General features: G+C 43.8%; 1 protein-coding gene across 4 annotated transcripts; it reads right to left on the bottom strand.

Moving 5' to 3' along the window:
- Positions 1–1,938: 1,938 nt before the first annotated feature.
- On the bottom strand, positions 1,939–18,032 carry LOC101802349 (transmembrane 4 L6 family member 1). Of its 4 annotated transcripts, none has more exons than XM_021267719.4 (7): positions 17,801–18,032; positions 17,411–17,585; positions 14,564–14,746; positions 10,968–11,033; positions 5,523–5,668; positions 4,529–4,712; positions 1,939–4,016 (listed from the first exon to the last, which is right to left on the bottom strand). In XM_021267719.4, exons 3-7 carry the CDS (start codon positions 14,732–14,734, stop codon positions 3,996–3,998), a joined length of 588 nt encoding a protein of 195 aa, XP_021123394.1. In that variant the 5' UTR covers positions 14,735–14,746; positions 17,411–17,585; positions 17,801–18,032; the 3' UTR covers positions 1,939–3,995. The 4 variants fall into 4 exon arrangements, with proteins under 4 accessions (XP_021123394.1, XP_021123395.1, XP_012948748.1 ...); XM_021267720.4 differs by having other exon boundaries at positions 14,564–14,743; positions 17,801–18,031; XM_013093294.5 differs by lacking the exon at positions 17,411–17,585 and having other exon boundaries at positions 14,564–14,743; positions 17,801–18,027.
- Positions 18,033–18,575: the final 543 nt, after the last annotated feature.

The raw sequence follows: 18,575 nt of genomic DNA, 5'->3' as shown, positions 1-18,575 counted from the left end.
GAGACTAGAGAAAAATTGTGCATAAGGTAATTCTCCTGATACTGGGGTGGTTTTCCTGGTGTATAGTGCCTGCAAGAAGGATTATACAAGCATCAGATTGTATTAAGATCGATTCCTCATTGAGTCTGTCATTGTGCCCTTTTGCCACTAGGTGACTCTCAGCTCTTGCATCTATTTCAAAAAGAAAAGAAAAAGACAAAATCCCAATTACTGAAGGATGTGGGAGGTGGGGTTCACCTCCTGCTCGCCATGGAGGGCTGCAGCTCAGGGTGCCAGCCGCTGTGCCAGCCACTCCGAGCTCCCTGCCTAACCCAGGGGGAGAAATATGCAATTTTGGGATGTGATTCAGTGACCTATTTTAGGTCACCCTAAGAGGCAGGACAGGGTAAAGGCAGATCTCTATACTCAGGTCTGCTTATAAGAGCAGTGTTGAGGTAGCCAGAAGTGTTTCAGGGCTGGATTTGGCTGGTAATATCAAGATGTCTGGTGCTACCTGAGATGCTCTCAAGCCTCTGAGATGTCCCCATGGGCAGGCAGACATTGCAGAGCTCCTGTGGGAGGCACAAGCCTTCTAGACCTGCAGCAAGGATATCCAATGGCCCTAAGGACAAACCAGTGGGATGCTCAACTGGGCTTTTACTGTCCTCCTATCACTTGCCCTTGATGGCACAAACTTTGAAGTAAGGAATTTAAACAGATAAAAATGAACGAGTGTCTGGAAGATATTGAGGAGTGCTGGGTGCCACAGAAGTTTTCTGTCTATGCTGGAAATGATCTGCACTGTAGAGAGCACTTACAGTTACTCAGCTTTGCAGCTAACCGACTGGAAAAAAAGATGAACAAAATGTCTTTGTGCCTTCAAAAAAGCTTCTGTCTTCTGTGTTAAATGTGCTAACTATTGATGATGAGCTTCAGACACCCCTCTGAGGCCCATGGGGACAAGAGGAGAGGGTGGCTGAGGGGGTGAGAGGTGTCCCCTGGGGAAGGGGCATTTCAGAAGGGTGGCTGTCCCCTGTGGCTGCTCTGGAAAGGGACAAGCCCACTGAGCTTGTGCGCTGTGGGAAACATAATAAAGTATTCTGAAAATTTGGAAATGGCTTTTTTTTTTTTTTTTTTTTAATTGATTTATCATTTCTTTCAGGATTTTTTTTTAAAGCTTGTTTCTAAAGGAGTGTTTGCCCACAAGCAGCTCCACTGAGGGAGAGAAACAAGACTGGGCAAGGACAGCAGAGCAGAAGCCACGGCACAAGGACATCTGTAGGGGCCAACCTTTCTACTGGCTTGCTTCCCTCTGTGTGTCAAGAGAAACAGAGCATGGGGGCCTGAGGCATCTGAGCCATTTGCATTGAAATGTTCAGACGGTTTCTCCTGAAATGAGACCCTGTGAACCAGCCTGTGGTTTCCAGCCCAAGTACTGAATCATGTCCTTGACCCTGGCAGCTAAAACATCAGAGCATTGGTCTCTAAACAAAGCTTTTCAAATAGCGTGCTTGGTCTCAAGTTTTATTCCTATTCCGAATCAATCCCAGAAACACATTTTTTCTCACTTGTTTTAAGTATTTTCCAACCTACACAGCTCCGCAGGGGGCTGATCTGCACAAGTTAAAATTGCAGAAGGAAGAGAAGTAATTCAATTAGAAAGTAACACATTTTTGCTCCTTGTGTGAATCTGTGTGGTGAGACTCAATGGTGAGTCACAAATAGAAAAATTAAATGAATATGTGGTCATTATGTCCGTGTGAGTTTTTGACCATTATATTTTGGGGTGAAGACACAGATATAGGTAGGTAGGTAGGTAGGTAGATAGATAGATAGATAGATAGATAGATAGATAGATAAAAGGTAGCTGTAGAATAATATTGAATTCTCTGTCTTTGTTCCTACTGGAGCTAGTTTGAAGTCAAAAGCTGCTTAGGTCACACAAATGAAACCAGAAAATAACTTCAGAATAACAATATTTAATATTTACACGTATCAGTGAAGCCAGTGATTACAGAGTGGTCAGGACAGATGGCATCCTCACTAGTACACAGATGTGGCACCAAACATCCCCAGTGCACAGACCATGGCACCAAACACCCCCAGGGCAGGGCAGCTTGGCACAAGCAGATGGCGGCAGCACATTTACCCCTCTGTGGTGGGGATGATACATACCAGTGGGTATCTCCTTATCCTGGTGCTAGCACAGCCCAAACTGGCTCTCTCATTGAGATAAAAGTCATGGAGACAAACGATGAGGGCAGGGCTGATGGTTAAGGACCACGAAGAGCTCATAATAGCCTTTCTGCTGCAGGTGGAGTATCTCTCAGTCTGACTGCATGCTGGACATTACTTCTAGCTGCCTCTTTGGCTTTTTTCCTGGCTGAATCAGTAGGCTTTAGTTTGATGTCTGCTTTGGGTGGTACATTGCCCAGGCTTTGCGGCTTACAATGCATGTCAGCTTTTTAAGCCACCTGGCAAGTTTGGATGCACCTAGGCATGTTCACAACCCTCCACAGGTCTTACCCTTGTTTCACAAAAGGTGCTTCTAAACTTTATAACGCAGGTTTCCTGCTTCTGGGACTGAAGCTGTGCTCCAAGGAAGCGTCTGTGTGCTCCTCAACTTAGCACAACTGACATTTCCTTCACCAGTTTGTGTGAGGGGTTTTGTGTGCTGCACTGGAGGACGGCACAGACAGCTGTGTGTGTCTGGAAACTCTGGGTCTGTTCAGATGACTTGCAACAATGCATAAATATGAACAACATTTGACAGAGAAAACATAAATACCTCTCTTTGAAAAATGGATTCCAAGTACTTTAAATATATTCAAGTTTCCATAACTGTGTGCATGCATTCAGGATGGAAAACAATTATCTTACAGTTTGCCTGACTCAGGGAAATAAGGGCATACAATTGAGCTTGGAGGAAGTCGCTGAGCTGATGGTGTTCCTGAAATTTGCCAGTCATGGACTTCAGCATCAAGGGCTTGATCTTGGTTGATGATGGAGAATTACGCAGATCCTTGTTGGGATCCTTGTTGCTGTAACACCACCACTGATGCAATTTGTTGCCTTGCAGATTGTATCTCTTATTTGTTACTAAGCTGCATGTAATTACTGCCAGTATTGATTTAATGTTTATCTTCACCAGTTAATTGCTTGTGCACGTGATCTGTTCTAGAACAGCCCTGTGTGGAAATTCAGGAGACTCCTACGCTGTCTCGTGAGGGCAAAATTGATGCTGAGGTTCTCCTTCTTTTTGTTAAACCGGACATAGTTAAACTCTTGTTCCAAAACCTACCATCTAAATTGATCCAAATGCTACTCTAGGGCCACCATGTCTATCAGGTTCTGAAGAACTGATTTAGGATTGCACTGGATTTTGCCAGACATGACAGCAAGATACCAAAGAAGAAGGGGACTTGGCTCCAGGGAGGCTGAAAAGCATGTGCCTCATTTGCCCTCATGCTGCTCAACATCATATCTGCAGGTCCTAATGTAAACCTGGGTCCTGGGTAGCAAGTTAACAGGAACAGACAGGTGAGCTTAAGGCAGGTTTGGGGGGAAAGGGAAGCTCTTTACATCCAGCCAGAGCTATTTACAATCTGCTTTGTGCAGCTGATAAAATGCGTACATTGTCAGAGGTTGTTTCCCATATACACAAGAGGGCAAGAGGTGAGCTTTTATCTGGGGACATCTACATTTTAAGCACAAGCACAGCAGTTGGGACCAGACAGATCTGTGTTATTGCAGTACCTGAGATTTAGAAGGAATATTTAGAGAGATGAAAATTTGGAGTCTCAGATTTAAATGATCTAGCCATTTTCCATCTTGACATCTTGACTTCTTTATTAAAAAAGAAAAAAAAGAAAAAAAAAAAAAAGCAATGTACCCTCCTGAAACTCCTGAATATTTGGGGGTTTCTTTCTTCCCCCCATAAATACAGCACAATGCACTATCCTTATTAAACATGAATTTGCAGTTCAGGGCATGTCCTGGCATCCCCTGCAGGTTGTTCACATTCCCAAAATATTTGTCTGAAAGGCAATGAATGAAAAATGATTGATTAATATTCCACAGGGATATCAGATGTAGTGCAAACATCTTGTACAATGAAAATAAACAGTGGAAAGGAAGCAATGGTGATAAATGAAGCTGTTAAGAGGTTTTCTACTGTTTTGTGAAACAACATTTTTACTACCAATTAAAACTGCCTCTAATCCTCATCTTTCTCACTTACACATACTGGACAGTCATTACATTTTATCATATAGGAAGTATGATAAATAAATAGGAAAAACAACCATGCTGGCTATGCCAATAGATCACACTTCTCAGCTGTTTTGCAGTATCTGAGAGCTGAGCTGTCCCAGACTATAACGTGATGGAGAGACTGACAATGTGCAAATGCATCTGAACAGCCTCCGCTCTCCAGAGGTTCTCGTTCATGGGCTTTGCATATCTCTCTGATCATGTACCATTATCAGAGCCTAAAATATGGAAATGGTAAGAATGCAAAGCACTCTGATACCTTTTACTCCATACCAACCTTTTTCCTCATACACGTGCCACATATGCAGCCAATAAGTCCATTGACGACTTGAATGAAACAAAGAACAGCCTCAATTGCACCGATGGCCAGGAGAATAGAGAAAAGGACAATATTCCAAAGGATGATGTTTTCAGGTTCTTTGCAAATGCTCCATGTTGTCTGGTTGAACAAATAATTGTATCTGTGATACAGAAGAATAATTGGCAATGTATTAGAAAATTACACTCTGAGAATGCTTTCAGTTGTACGCCATTACAAAAAGGCTTGGCATTTTCTGGTTTACATTTTCTGAACTTGTCTGCACAGTGGGAATTAAGTCTCCAATTCTCCTACATTTGGTAAAAGGTGGTGATTCTTTTTACGATTCCCTTTGCAGGGTTGTAATTGATGTCTGGGGAAGAGAGCTACACCTGTACTTTGCTGCTCAAGAATCTCCCTTCTGTTTCACAGCTAATAACTAAAGGGAAAGATCCCTAATGGTTTTAAAATGGGTGTCCATAATCTCCATTTCTGCTGTGCTACCTCAGCCCAGCCCATCCATCATCTCTAGCTCTGGCTTGAACATCGTGGTTGCCACTGTTAACCTTAAAGAATCAAAGGAGATCTTTGCTTTGCTTTTCAAAATTAAGCAATTAAGCAGAGTAGACACAATTCATGATGATTTAACAGATTAACGTGGCATGGTTGTCAAATACTTCCTTTTGACTGATGAGAGTCACAGCTCATTGCTCAGCAGCCTTTTGAAAGCGTGGTGCATCTTGCACAAAGGGCTGCTGAGAAGCACGATGGAAGAAACTCAGGCACCTTGCCCACATGGAAGCCCTTGGTCAAGGAGATGACCAGCTGGAACATGCTGGCTCAAAGGAGTGTGAATTCAGGTGCAGACAAGGTGGACCACCAGTCCATTTTAGAGAAATTCAGATTTCCTCTAAGAAGGTGTATTTGTGGATCAGGGAAAGCAAGGCTGGAGGAGCCTGCAAGTCATACTCACTCCAGAGTGTTGTTCCTGAAAGGGTAGATGTACTCTCCATCACCTGTGTCACACAGAGGGCCCCCAGTCAGAGCCATTGAGGAGAAGACTACACAATACACTCCTCCTGCAAGTCCCAGCAGAGACAGAAACACTGACAGCAGCATCTGAAAGGGAAAAGACCTTCAGCATTAAATGAACAGAAAGCTTACAATTAGTGGGAAGGAAACTACTTGTTTCCTACTATATGCTAAAAGTCATATCATGATATCTGTGGGATAAAAAATAGTTGACTCCTGACTAGTGCAGGTGTCCTAGATGTTAAAGGATTTCAGATTGTACTAGTTCTGCTTTTAAAAGTGGCTAAGACCAGAGTTGTAATAATTTCTTTTTATTATTATAAGTCTTCTGTCTTCCTTCAAAAAGCCAGTATGAAGGCAATATGAAGGCAATATTGGCTTGATGTTGTCCTCTGCACCCAACGAAGCTGTGGATGCCCCATCCCTGGAGGTGCTCAAGGCCAGGCTGGATGGGACTTGGAGCAACCTGGTCTGGTGGGAGGTGTCCCTGCCCATGGACATGGGTAGTCCTTAATGTCCCTTCCAGCCCAAACCATTCCATGATGATATCACATTCCTTAGCATTTCCAGTTCTTCTCCAAGAACACCCTTCTCAGCCCTTGAACCAACAGAAGCCAAAGGGCAAGCAATTATTGAACCAGGTATGAAAGCAGCAGAAGATGTAATAGTTATTTTTGCCAGTTGATGAGGAATGCAACAGAGCCTTTCTTATTGTTCCTTTCCTTCACTTTGTAACAGCATGCAGTGTGGTTACCACTGCTCATGTTAAAGAATCTAACTATGCTGTGTGTGGCAACAAACCAGTGGTGACTTCAAATGCCATGTCATGCACTACTCCCATGGAAGTGCTCCTTTTGTTCTGCGTTGGGGTAGTTTTCCTTAATGGATGGGATATATTTGGTTGCAGTTTGCATATAGGAGCAAGAAGCTCAGGCAGGTGCTACTAATGTTGTATCTATGGCAGACTTTCCACCAGTCTAGTCAAGAATCCTTAACAAGGACTTGTGATTGTTTGCAATTCTGCCAAGAAGGAGAAGAGAGCAGAAACTCTGTGAAGCAGGCTGACAGAGCCAGGAGAAGACCTGGTCAAGAGGCAAGGCAGCAGGACTGCCTTCAAGTCTGAGGAAGCACGTAGGAAACACTCACATCCATGGCTTGGGTTTGAAGCCAGGCACCTCAGGCCTCCCATCTCCCTGTTGCCAGCAAATACTGGCAAGATCTAACAGTCCAAAAAGAAGGTCTAATGTCAGCTGCTCTGCAGAGCTCTGCACTGCAGACCCAGATGGAAATATCCACTGTCCACCTTGGAGATTTGTGACAAAGTCTCCAAAACTCCTCGCTATCCAGACATGTTTAAGCTGGTGAATGCAATTTCCAACTTGCCAGCCGATGACATTACAGCTTTCTGTGCCTTCTTGCCCGTTGCCAGTGTGTGAATTGACTCATTTTGTGTGCTCTTTGCTTCTAAAGCAATCCTTGAGCTACAAGTTGCTGGGATTTCTCATGAGACTTATTTCATCATACTGATTAATAATTCTGTCTTATTTTTTTTTGCCAAGCTGGACACTCTTTCTGTCTTTATCTGTGTGTGTGCTGTCTGAGTTGCATCTTAGCAGAGCGTCATGGTCAGCAAAATGTGGATAATGTGGAATACTGTCCTGGACCAAGGCAGTGTCTGTGTTGTAGCCAATGCCCTGCTTCTCATAATAAGATCACCAGCTATGCCTCGCAGTGAAGGTGAGTGACTGATACCGTGTCTGAAGCTCCTGCCTAGCTGAACCATTTCTCCTGATCTGTTTTCTGTTTACTTCATCTGTGTATCTACATCTTGGTTAAATGATCTTAATTATGATAATAATTAGTTTCATCACAACACAGCAGTATGGGGAGTCCCAGTGACAATCATGATAGAAAAAGTCAAATGGTCTCTTGCTGTTACTATGTTTGATAGTGGTTAGTACTGGTACCAGTAGTACTTGTCAGTGCTGTCTTTCATGACTGGTCTTTGACACACGATTTTCTCGTTTGGAATCTCTTGGATGCATGGTTGGCTTCATTTCATGTATTTCCTTTACTGTACCTATGATCACATAGTCAAAGATTTATTTTACTTGCTGCTGAAAGGGGACTCTGAAATAGATGCGGCTGTTAAATTGGCTCTTCTCAGCATTTTCTAGACACAGGGTGGCTTTTACCCATTATATTTACTGTTCTGGAGATTGTCTAGAGATTTTGTCCCATATTCTATGGCAATCTAACAATTTTATTAACTGTTGGATCAATTAATAAAACCATCTCATCATCTCAACCATTCAACATTTTCCCTATTTATACCATTTTCACTTATCACTTTTTTATTTTGTATTTTTATTTCCTCATTTGGATCTTCTGTTGCAACATGAAGTCTAAGCTGAGATGCTTGAGTTTGTTGAAATATTTAGTTTTGAGTAGTGTTGGCCAGTTCTCTACCTCTTGCAGAGGTTTTGCTGATCATTTTTCCTAACTTTCTTTTACCATTATCATGCTTTATCCTTCACAAAATTGATTTGTCTTTGTGGAGCTAATGAAAGTTCTTAGCAGTCATTCCTTGAGCATTTGCATCAGCTGATTTGGTAAAGTTACCAAGTTCCTCCTGTCCCAAATGATAGTGCTCTCTACTGCTCTTTTTTCCTTTGGCTTTTTTTCTCATACAGATTTTCTTTCTTCTCTGTGTGTTATTTATTTGTTTATGTTTATTTATTTATTAATTATTATTGTTATTTTATTTTAAGAATTAATATCCTGCCTGGTTATCCATATATCTCACTTATCTAGGTTTGTTGGTCTGGAAAGATGCTATGGCTATTCTTGTTCTACTAGTAACTCTTCAGAAAGGTGTAGAGTGAAATACCAAGTATGCCTGCAGATGCAATAACGTGCTGTATTTTAGGGCCTTTTTTCCTCATTGTGCCAGCGCAGCAGGTGTTTTCAGTTGTGTACATGCTAAGCTGCAGGACACTGAAGCTTTCTAAATCTGTTACTTTCCAAAGTCATTACTTCATAAAGCAAGAACAACAAGCCATCTAGGTGTTTTTGCAGGCAACAACTTAAAATGGATTAATGAAAAAAAAATTACTCAATGCAGAACATAATCACTGTGAACTGGACAACTTAATATGATGAATAAAAGGATGAGAAATACAGTAATTATTCTTACTGTTGTTGTTGATATTCCAGCTGCATGTAAAGACTGTGATGAAGTCTGGGTCTATTAAACCAGGAATTGCACAAATTATCATAGGATGGGGTCCCAACCCCGAGGAAACTGGTTATATTCTGATTGAATAGTCATTCCAATTACTATTTTTTTAGCTTTTTTTTTTTTTTTTTTCCAAAAAATAGCTAAAGCTATTTTTAAGCTTTATTTTAGCTATTTAGTTTTTTTAGCTTAAAAAAGGAAAAAGGTGACTGAGTTATCCTTCAGACCACAGTGGCTCCTGAGTAGCTCCAGCGAGGGCTATTTCCTTGCCAGTGGATGGATGTTGGTGGACAAGACGCCAAAGCTGGGGACCCAGCTCATCCCAGGTCATCCCAGAGCCACCTTGCAGGGAGCTCTGGCACCTTGGGAAGCTGCTTCCATGGCGCATGTTGGAACCAGCCCCGGAGCTCCTCTACTCTCCAGCACCTGGTGACTCACACCATCCAGCCCCGGGTGCAGCCCGTATGGTCAGGGTGTCTGAGCCACCCTGCTGTGGGTCTCTGTGCATGTCCTCCCACTATTCCCAAGGCCATGTTTTTGTAAGGCTTTTTCTCCTGAAGAAACACATCATTGGTCTTCAGATCTCCCTACGGAAGTTACATCTTCTATAGAATCAGAGTATCCTGAGTTGGAAGAGATCCACCAGGAACATTGAGTCCAAATCCCATGTTCCTCCATGCTTGGAAATCACTCTTCCCCAAGGGCTGTGCAGGGGAAATATTTTAATGCCATTCATAGCAACTCACGTTGGGCTGCTGGGCAGCACTGTGCTGCCACCTTAGTCAGTAGGCAGAAGGAGCAAACCCAGCCTGTCCTGGGACATTCAGCTCTTGTCTGTGTAATATTTAGGGTAGGGATGAAAGGACACCAGAGATACTGTGTGAACAGAGCCCAGACCAGATAAATTTCCCCACTGACTACGTTCAGCAGGGCATGGGAACACCCACAGCACTGCCGTTTTTCACCACTGCTTTCGATATCACTCAGAATCTGGAGAAGCAGCTGGCTGTGGCACTGGGCTCACCGTGCCAAAGCTCACATCCCAGCCCTGCGACTGGCCTACTTGGCCATCACTAGCAAATCCTGCTTGCTGTGCACAGGACACGTAGTAAAATCAGTGTAATGACATGTCCCTTGTACTCGCTGACATGATGTATTTGCTGACATCCCAACTAAGAATGTTATTTTGGTATTATGAATAATGAACCAAGTAAAGTAAAACAACTTGAAGAGGTAAAGGTCATTTCGCAGATCAAACTAAATCATAATTGAAGAGTACAGAAGAGATGCTTTATTGTATGGAATCTCTTGTTACAGGCTGCTTCTGGGAGGGAAGAAGACTTAAAAAAACCCCAACATTTCTAAGTCAGTTTATTCTTGCTAATAACAATGGCCGCACAGAAGTCTGTGCCCTGGGCTTGAAGATTATTGAAGATGTCTGTATAAAATGCTGTTTCATTCTTAATTATCAAGGGAAAAAATCTCTCTGGCCTTTGTGTGGATGACAGAGAGCCCAAATTACATTTACACCTCTCATGTACATAACCCTTGGGCAAACACATGCTGTGGGTCAAAGTCTTGCCCGGTGACCAGACACTGGGAAGCCGAGCTGGTTCCTCAGTGCCAGCTGCAGCGGCTCAGGCTTTTAGCCTGGACCAGAAAAGCAGGTGAATTATCTGCCCATACACAGGTAAGCAGGGATGAATCTATGGAAAAGCAAATTGCCATGGAGGGGTATGGAGGAAAGAGGACCAGAAAGAAGAAAGCAGAAGAAATGGGCAACTCTCTCAATTTTTAGGATCACTTCAAGCAGGAGGAAGCTGGAGCCATGCTTTATGTTATGTAGGGTGAGGTGGAGTGTCTTTGTCTCCCTCTACCCTCAGCACTGTGGCTAAATGCTCCTGTACCTCCCTGGCTGAGTATGATTTCCCTCATATCAGTGGCTGTAACATCATAACATTCCTGTTGGCTAACTGAGATCTCAGCCCCAGCCCAGGGACGCTGCAGATCAAGCTCTTCTTCTGCATTTCCCTGACTTGGCTGCTGATGGTGGTGTGACGGTTTGTCATTGTACGTTTCCGTCTGCTGAGCAGCCATTTAAGAGCTATTGTGCAAACCCTGTAGTGCCATTTCAACACATCTACTTACCCCACATCTGTTAGCGCAACATCCTGCTCCGCCTGCTCCCAGCATCATGAATGCCGGCAGAATAGCCTGTGAGAAAAGCACAAGCTTAATTCATAGAAATCATAGAATCACAGAATTGGCGTGCAGTACTTCTGCTTGGATGGTTTTTAAAGTCTAGGAGCTGGGGTATCATGTTCCTCAAATGCAAACCACCTTCTAGCACTTCTCCATGAGTTGCACCAGCTGCGGTGGTGCTTCTTGCTGAAGAGTTTGTTCTCCCTCCTCTGTCTCAGTTCAGTGTTTTAAGCACTGGGATATTGCCTGTTCTGGGATGGGAATTTTGAACGTTTATGAAAAGAAAAATAAAAAAAATAAAAACTTTTTCTTGAGGGAGTATAAATTTCCATGAGGCAGAAGAAAATCTTTCCCTCTTGACTTTCACTTCATCAGAATCTAACTAAATTTATTCATCCCTGCAGCAAGAGTTATGACAGTCTAAATCTTCTGAGCACCCTGCTCTAAATTATAATTGGGAAGTCAGTCTTAAACTTCCTGAAACACATCTAACTTCTGTTCTTTGTACTAAGCTTCTGGCAAACCTACATGATGGACTTCACTCAGCAGGAAAATCCCAATTCACATCAGCTTTCTCCATGGTAATGAGCAGGTGGAGCTGGACAGATATAGCGGAGTCAGCAACCATCCATGTCTCAGGACATAACGCCACCTTATACAGGTGCTCTGGAGATAGGAAAGGCTGCATTTGGTTTGGTAGCTAGAGGGCAAGAAAGCTTTTGTGGGTCTAACTGTGCAGCCAAAGCACAGTTTGCTGCCTGACCTCTGCCCACCACTGTCTGTGTAGGCATCTCACAGAGCAATGTAAGGAGATAAGTATTAGACAAACTAGGAAATGGTCTCTGTAAAGGTAATGAAAGGAGAAAAAAAAAGGAAAAGAAAAATGCTGTAAAAACCAGCCTGATTAAATGCTGGAAAGATGTTGCCCCATGTAGGAGAGGAAGAGCAGAATGTCCAAGGTGAATGAGGCTCAGGGCATTTATATTTATAGTGCGGATATCCATGTAGGACAGTGCTATGTAGGACAGTGCTATGAAACCTGCTTAGTCTTGCAGCCCATAAATATTTTCCAGTGGATTTCCTTTTAGTTGTATTTTATGCACCCCTCAGAGGCAGCCTCCAGCATGAGCAGCGGTCATTGGACCACAGTTGGAGGCCTGCAGATGGAGAGAGTTGTTTAAAAGACTTTCCTCTTCCTGAAAAAAGCCAGTTCTTAAATAATCACAGGCAATCCCCATGGCATCCCCAGCTCTGGCCTGTTATCTGGCTCTCAGGAGAGCTAACAGTGCCCTTTCCTCCAGGGCCATCTTTCTTCTTCAGAGGTTTCCCGTCTAAGCTGTGGGCACTATTCTTTTATTAGCCTGGCTAAGGATGAAGGGTTTGCCTGGAAGCTTTTTTTTGACTCTTTTCTTTTCTTTTCTTTTCTTTTCTTTTCTTTTCTTTTCTTTTCTTTTCTTTTCTTTTCTTTTCTTTTCTTTTCTTTTCTTTTCTTTTCTTTTCTTTTTTCTTTTCTTTTCCTTTCTCTCTTTTTTTTTTCTCCCTCTTTCTCTCTCTCCTTCTCTCCTTCTTTTTTTCCTTTTTTTTTCCTTTTTTTTTTTTTTTTTTTCTTCCAGTGCCTGATTATAAACTGCTGCCATTCGATTGGAAACAGGAATTTGCTACATTTGGCTGCTGTCACTAAAATGAGGGCTGTGTGTGAGCCATGTCTCAGACAGGCATTTCCCTCCACTTAGGCTTTCCATCAGGAAGGATGTTACTGTGACACATGGAAATAGCCTTCCTCTTTACACCCTCAGTGTTGGAAATAAGAAAATGGAGAGGTTCTCATGTCATATAAAATTTCCATTAGAGAAGCAGTGGAGGAGGAGGGATGAGTGGGGCTGTCTGCCCAACCAAGAGGTGTGCTGATGGTCTGGGTATCAGGGTATCAGCTGATGGATTAAGACCCCAGGTGGAGGCAGGTTTCCTGGCATGGGGGAATGCCATACAGCCTGGTGTGTTCTCACTGGGGAGCCAGGATAGAGCCCAGGCTCTGGTCATGGGAAACTCCTGCCCCTTGTGTTATTTTTCTGCATGGCCCAGAAGCCAGTCTCCATTTCCATGCTTCCATCACTTAGAATAAGGAGCTGATGATCATGCTTTCTTTCCTTATTCTTCACCTGCGGGCATTTGTCACGCTGCTTTTTGGAAAATGCGTACACCCAATGCCGTTGTTAGTGGATCAATAATTACTCCTAGTGCTGCCATCTGAGTTTTCGAGGTCAGCGCAATTTTTTCCTCCCCTCTCACTTTCTGTTCTCATTTTTGATGTATGCAGTGCTGGCCACAGGCAATCCTCTGTAGAGGCCTTAAAAGAAGGCACATTTTGAATGAGCCTGTGATGCTCTCATGCTTAACATCTGCCTTTCCTTTCATTGAACGCCAATGACTCCTGGGCTTGCAGTGATACAAATTTTCCACAGGTCTCTCATGTAGTTCCACTTCTTCCTTTAGGCTGCCTTCCACACACTCATGCTTACGTTCGAGCTCAGGTGAGTAATGTGCCCTAGTGGCAGCTGGAAGTAGAAGGAGGCAAGCTGCTGGTGGAGAACAATTTATTGAATGATCCTACACCACATTTCTGCTGGGGGAAATATGAGTCTGAACCACATCCATTGTAGTTTTTCCATAGACTTAAGTGGAAGCTGCATCATGGGCTGACTGAAAGATTTGCTTCTTTCTAAGTTAATTATTCTTAAATATTCAGTTTTTGTTTTTGTTTTTGTTTTTTTTTTTTGATGTGCAGGTACCAGCTCTGTGCCAGTTTACCATCTGCCTAGGCTGCATAACAGCCAGTACTTGTCATATGTATGCCACTCGCTTGGCTTTTTATCTGCACTTGGGCGTATAACAAAGAAGGTACAAGGAGCAGCTTTCTGATGAACCGGAAAGATCAGTGTTCCCAAACATGTTCCCTTCTGGTTATGGATATTCAGATGGAAACAATTTTTCCTGAGTGGTGGAATGGAGAACTGGTCACAGAGCATCACACACAAGCCAGACTGAATCCAGAGGGAGGTGGCTGTGGAGGAACACAGGAGGCATTTGGGATTTAAGCCATTTGCAGCTCCACGTTCACACAGTGTTGGCAGGATCTCTAATGAGCACCTTCTGAAACACACTTCAGTGTTGTCCTTAATATTTTTTTTGGTGAGAATAAAATCAATTAGAGGAATAAGGAAAGTGTGAAAGCTCACCATCTCCAGATGAACTTAGGAGCTCAGCATTATTTTAACTTACTGAGACATGAACACCCACATCACCCTTCTCCCAGTGGAAGGACAGTCCTCTTGCTTCTTCCTGACCCGGAGTTCCCAATTTCAGGAATATGTTTTATTCCCATGACAGGGGGCTTTGCCAGTCTTGAATGCACTTTCTCAGTCTTGTACCCCACCTTCCCAGTTAAGCTGCTCAGATATTCGTGCACAAGATATTGCTATGATTTCTTTTTTTTAATTAAGAGGTCCAACAAAACATAAGCAGAAGCAACACTTCTCTCTTACCAGTATCCCAGCTCCCAGAATGCCATGGAAGAACCAGACCAGATCGGTTATCTCGCTGAGCTGCAGGACTTGCCCATTGGGGAAGTAGAGGAGGATGTTGGAGACTATAGCACACAGAGCCAGTGGGAACAGGATGATGCCAATGCACCTTGAACACTTCCCTGTGCACATGGTAGCTTGCTGCTGAGGAAAGACACAGATAGGTTTGTGTTACTGTGGTGTTACAGGCATGGGATTTCAGCAGTTTTCTTCTCTAATGAAAGAAGAATCAGATGTGAGGCAAGAAATGTTCCAGCTCAGACCTACACAGGTAATATTGTTATACAGTGTCTGTTCCCTTCAGAGTCTTCATTTAAACTGGAATTATTCCAGACTGGATTGCTTTAACAGGATTTATTTAAAATTGTCAGGAGTAAACGAGCTGGCATTAAATGAATGGAGATGTACACTTTAGTTGTTAACGGATGACTGTCTGTCCACTGGGAACACCACTGTGACCACACAAATTGATACCCTATTGGCAGACTCATGGTGGGGCTAAGGCCATGTGTAGGAGCTTCAGGTTGCCTGGGATGGCAGTCCTAGGAAGCTGATTTAAAAAAACATAAGTACATCAAGTTCTGGGGCTATTTGCCAAGGGCAGGTCACAAAGCCATCTCACCATAATGTGTAAAACTGCAGCTTAGCACTCCACAGTGGTCAGGTTTTTCTTCTAAGATCAACGAATCATCTGTTAAAATCAAAGAATCGACACAAATACGGCTCTGGTTGGAAGAGGTCTCTGCAGGTCTGCAGTCCAACCTCTTGCTGAAAGCTGAGTGCCACCAGCACTACAGCTCTGCATTGGCCATGGCTTTGTGTGGCTGAGCCTTGAAACCCCCATAAAATGATGCCCTGTGAGGACCTGTTGCAGGGCTGCCACAGCATCTAGGTGAAAACATCTTTCCTCCTGTCCTGTCTGATCCTCACAAGCTGCAAATGTTGCATTTGCTTCTCATTTTATCCTCTTTTCTCTCCATCACCTTCATTATTCCCCTCCAAGCCTGCTGCAGGCTGCTATTAGATCTCCCTTCACCAAAGTAAACAACCCCAGCTCATACTACACCTGTGCTGCAATCTATAGCCAACAAGAGAAGGCTGATCAATACAAAGCTGGATCCACAGATATTTCTCCATGGAAGGCTGGAAATTTCAGACTATTGAAACTGAGGTTATTGAACTTTCACACTGCCATTAACTTTACGGGACAAACTGATCATGACTTCTTCACAATCAGGGGTTGTTCAGCCTGGAGAAGAGAAGGGGAGACCTTATAGAAGCCTTCCAGTGCCTAAAAGGAGCTTATAAGAAAGACAGAGAAAGGCTTTTTACCAGGAATTTCAGTGAAAAGAAAAGGGGAAATGGTTTTAAACTAAAAAAAAAAAAAAAAAAAAAAAAAAAAAAAAAAAAAAGAGTAGATTCAAATTAGATAAAATTAGATATTAGGAAGAAATTCTTCACTGTGAGAGTGGTGAGGCCCTGGCACAGGCTACCCAGAGAAACTGTGGATGCCCCATCCCTGGAGGTGCTCAAGGCCAGGTTTTGGGCAACCTGGTGTGGTGGGAGGTGTCCCTGCAGAGGACTGGAACTGGGTGGGCTTTAAGGTCCTTTCCAACTCAAACCATGCTGTGGTTCTTAGAACTTCACTCCAGCTCAAGGTTTCCAAATGCATGAAAAATAATGTTGCAGGTTTCTGTCCTCAGAGAAAGCTGGTGATTTATAACAAAAGAGGTTTTGCTTTACGATCAGCAAGTAAAATATAAAAGGGGGATCTGGATACCCACCATTTTGTTACACACACCTGTGTTATACACACGCATCTATGCACGCACACAAGCCTACGCTTGCTACGTGCAAATAGTTTTTGTAATAGCCAAGGCAGTAAACAGTGAAACCTGCCTCAATTTAGTCATGTGCATTGGCTAATCCTGAAAGTTTTGTGTCAAAAGTTGGTGTTGGGGAGATATTAAGCAGAGTAGGAGTACAGAAATCAATCCAGGTTGGGTTCCCAAACAAAAAAGCCCAGGCAGAAGGCAGTATGAAGATATTTGGGACAACCAGAGACAGACTGAGCCCGGCTTTGATGACAGAAGGAAGACAGCAAAAAGGTGAGGTAAGGCATGAAGACAGAGCAGTGTCCTCAGACCTCTGGTTTGAAGGGATTCAGCATATTGCTGCGAGGGCTCTGCAATTGCCAGAGACTTCTGAGTTTGCATTTCTACAGCAAAAAATTGCATTGCTCTCTGTTGCTATGAATTTAATAAGAGCACTCTGCTTATATGCATTATCTTCTGAGTACTTTATAATCACATTATGCATTCTAATCCAGCTTTAAAACAAGTTATCTGGCACTAAACTATTTCAGAAAGGAACGTTTAACTTGGTTTATGGTCATTACCTATTGTTTATATAATGCTCAAAATTGGGCAGGGCATTTTGCAAGCATCTGGAAAAAAGCCCTGACTTAAAAAGATAAAAATCTGACCAGACTGGCAATGTGCAAAGGAAGGATGAAGCAGGGAGGGGATGGAAGTGGAAAAAAGAAAAGGGTAAAGGGTATTTTAACTGCCTTTCTCCAAATGCCAAATGCATCTGGTATTTTTTATTATGCTGACCTTTGCCTGCTCTCCCCTTTCATTCCCACTTTTGCTTTTCCACTCATTTGCCCAGCTTCACCTGCTCCCCCCGCGGAGAGGAGCGAACAAGCATGGGCACAGCCTTTCCTCCTCCCGTACAGCTCGGTCTTGTCGGGGAGCTGCATGCTCTCCTCCGCATCTCTCGCACGTAGCCGCAGGGCCAAATTCTCACCTGGAGCTCAGGAGCAGGACGCCGCTTTGGCTGGGAGAGCTCAGGTTTGCGCCGGGAAGGATCCGGCCCTTGACCTATCTCAACACCAATTCACACTGCAAGGAGAACTCAGGCAACCATCAATCGCCAGCTCTAACGAGAGCCTCCACCGCCCAAATCAATGCAGCTCGTTGACCTGTGCACATCACAGAGAGGATCTGGCTGTGTTACTACAGCTTAGGAAAACACTCGGGATTGCCAGAAGCGCTCAAAATGCTTTATTAATTCAGCAAACAAAAGCACTCTTTGCAGCTTCGTTAGGCCAGGCGGTGAGAGCGAGCTTCTAATTTCAAGCTAGGGTTTTAGAAAGTTTTGTTTTGTAATGCTGAGAGAAGAAATACCACTGCTTACCTTTTATATGGGCCTAGGATGGCCTCCAGGCCCCAGAGCTTCTGCGGCCTGCGTCCAGCTTCCCAGCTCCCCTGTCCTGGAGCGTGACAGCCTGAGAGAGGCACAGCGATGTTTTCGGGCGATGGCCTCTGCTAAGCAAATAGTGGTTCCTTTCCAGAGAATGAGGAAATACCCCAACTTGTTGCTGGTTGGCCAGCGCGAGGTTTGCGTGCCACCCTGCCCGATCGATTACTTGAGGGCAGCGTTCCAGCGGTCAATGCCTCGGCCCCCCAGGACACAAATTTGGGATCGGTGGAGCCCTCTTCACTGCCAAAACCATTTCAGCTGTGTGCAGTTGCAGAGGGGAGGAGAGGCACATGATAAGGAGCACCCTGTGCTGTGCAGAAAGCGTGGCCAAAGCACGAGGCAGCGGTACAGCAAACTCCATCAGCCGGTGCAGAGTCGTCTTCTGCACAGCAGGCTTTTGTTGGTTCAAGTTTGGCTTTGGCTTTGCTCCAAAGCATGCTGCTTTCAGCCCAAAAGGGAGAGTAGGAGTGATAGCTCAAGGGGTGAGAGACACGGGCAGATAACAATCTTGCAGGGGAGTAAGGTGTGGTTTGGGGTTTATTCCCACTCTTCACCTCACTGGCTTCCTTCTTTCAGTAACCTCCTCTTGTCTTTGGAGAAAAATTCTCACTGGGAAAGCTTGGTCATGTAGGGTGGAATCCATCTCACATGACAGTAAATGTCTGTGAGGCACATGTCACACCAGGATGCCTCTATTCCTGGTGAAACA

Source organism: Anas platyrhynchos, chromosome 1, assembly GCF_047663525.1.
Source record: "Anas platyrhynchos isolate ZD024472 breed Pekin duck chromosome 1, IASCAAS_PekinDuck_T2T, whole genome shotgun sequence".
NCBI classification, from domain to species: Eukaryota; Metazoa; Chordata; class Aves; order Anseriformes; family Anatidae; genus Anas; species Anas platyrhynchos.
This window is presented reverse-complemented; position numbering and strand designations above follow the sequence as displayed.